We start from the raw sequence: 2,184 nt of genomic DNA, 5'->3' as shown, positions 1-2,184 counted from the left end.
GAGTTTTCATGAGGAGAAGTTTCTTTCATATCTTTCGAATGCCATTCATAACTCTTAAAGACCAATTGTCAAAACATTTTCGCGTTTTTCTTTTTTGATGTTCTTCGCATCATATCATACTATTTTTGCCTTACTTTTAATATTATACAGATTTATTCCCCTTGAGTCCCCCGAAAGCTTGTCTTTTTCTGATAACATGTTCGGCAGCATAGAATTCAAACAAACTACTGATTTCAATTCAATGTAGAATTATCATTAGAATTTGACGTGGTGACATCAAAGTGATTACATTAAATGAATTATTTAACAAGTTTGAACATTGCAAAGGTAGATATTAAATTTTTCTCCGATGTTATTTATTTTTTCGTCTTTTGGTTTCATGATTTCCAGCTTAAAATAATATTTTCCATTCCAAAAAACATGTGTCTATGGAAAGATATTAAAATTGAGTCTCGTTGTTATTTTTCTTTTATTTCATCTTCAAGATATAACAGTATTTTTTTATAAACACATTTTCGCAAGCTTTTAATAATAGCCCTGAAAAAAAGAAGAAAAATAATGAATTACATTCAAGGAAAAATTTAAAATGAAACAAAATAAATCTATTTCATATTCCTTTCCAGAATAAAATTTACCCCGTATTTTTTGCCACCATATCCATATCCCTTGCCGCCAAAGTAACCTCCTTTTATTCCTCCATATCCCCAGCCGTAACCTCCTCTTAAACCTCCATATCCCCAGCCGCCATAGTAACCTCCTCTAAATCCTCTGCCACCAAATCCTTTACCTCCATAGTAATTTCCTATGAATCCTGGACCTCCATAGTAAGATCCTAAATATCCTCCATAGAAGAAGGGACTATAGCCATAGCCTTTGCCTTTGCCGTAGTAGGAGCCATAGTAGTCATCACTCACGGCTAAAGAGATCAGAGCTAGGCAACACAGCAGCTTGAACATCCTTTAAAATCACAAGATCGGTTAATAGAATGCAAACAATGCACATATTTTTAAAATTGAATAAGGACAATTATTTTTGTTTGTCTTGGGATGCCTCCTTCATGCATGTTAAGAATTCATTTTTCGAATTTTAGTTTAGGGATTGATGTAACATGTTCAACATTTTTTCACCTGGAACGTTTAATATTTCTATGACAATAATGAAAGAATATTTTGTTAGTTTCACTGAATTTTAGACAAATCTGAAAATATTCAGGACGTAACAAAATTCACACTTAAGATGTATGGTTGAGAAAACAACAAGATGCAGATTAAAAAAAATATTAGAATATCACTTATTTCTGCATTAATCTCATTTAATCCCACATAACACTAGCTATACTCTCATACTTTACATCTTTTACTCATATAATATCAAATTAGAAACATGTCACGATCTATATGAAGATAGAGATTCCAAAATTATTACCTGAATTATTATCTTATAAGGTGCAATGAAATCTAATTGGATACGGAGAGTAATTCTAATTTCCTGATAAGAATACTGTATTTTTAATGTACTTTGACAAAGAATGACATTGTAAAGTCTTATCAGCATTTCTGAACTTTTGTGAAATAATATAAAAAGTAGCTTAATAATGGAGACTTGTTTGCCAATCTTAATCTTCTTTCTGTTCATGAAATAGCAAGTAGCTGTTTATTTATTGTTTTTAGTTTTGGTAACAAAAGCTATAAAAGCAAGTTATTTTCTCCATTTTGAGAAACCTTCAGTTTTTAATTTGTCAAAAGACTCGAATATGGTTCTTACCTTGGTTGATGCAAAGGTTCCAGAGAAGATTCTGAGTGAAAAAGACATGATGCACTTCCTATTTATACTGCTTTTGCAAAGAACTTTAAATGTTAAATTTTAATGTTCAATGGTTCGTAAAAATGATTTATTGAGAAAATTCATTGTATTTACCTTTTTTTTTGTTTTGCTATTTCAATTTGAGTTCCGGTTCTTAATCTCTAAATGGTAAAATTCAAGGTCTCCTTTATCTTGTCGTTTATATAATCATCTTTTATATCATACTACTGTCACACTAATGAACCAGTAAGATAAATATGCGGTAGTAAAGCATGTGTCAATTTTCTTGTGTTTACTGACTAATGTAACAGGTTTTGACGAGAGATTCAACCGAACGGAGCAGTTACTTGATATGGCAACTTTGTTGTTTGTTTTATTATT

The 2,184-nt window shown here is 30.8% G+C and overlaps 1 protein-coding gene across 1 annotated transcript; it reads right to left on the bottom strand.

The window, feature by feature from the left end:
* Nucleotides 1–450: 450 nt before the first annotated feature.
* LOC133183218 (shematrin-like protein 2) lies at nucleotides 451–1,787 on the bottom strand. The gene is made up of 3 exons (XM_061318165.1): nucleotides 1,765–1,787; nucleotides 636–957; nucleotides 451–537 (listed from the first exon to the last, which is right to left on the bottom strand). The coding sequence occupies exons 2-3, from the start codon at nucleotides 954–956 to the stop codon at nucleotides 526–528; spliced, it is 333 nt and encodes a 110-aa protein (XP_061174149.1). The 5' UTR covers nucleotide 957; nucleotides 1,765–1,787; the 3' UTR covers nucleotides 451–525.
* Nucleotides 1,788–2,184: the final 397 nt, after the last annotated feature.

Source organism: Saccostrea echinata, unplaced genomic scaffold, assembly GCF_033153115.1.
Source record: "Saccostrea echinata isolate AGI-Se365-2 ecotype Australia unplaced genomic scaffold, CSIRO_AGI_Sech_v1 ptg000009l, whole genome shotgun sequence".
NCBI classification, from domain to species: domain Eukaryota; kingdom Metazoa; phylum Mollusca; class Bivalvia; order Ostreida; family Ostreidae; genus Saccostrea; species Saccostrea echinata.
Note: the sequence above shows the minus strand (reverse complement) of the source record. Positions and strands in the feature narration are given on the sequence as shown.

Excerpts from the sequence above, each read along its gene's own strand:
- LOC133183218 (XM_061318165.1), bottom strand. The coding sequence starts at position 956 with ATGTTCAAGCTGCTGTGTTGCCTAGCTCTGATCTCTTTAGCCGTGAGT.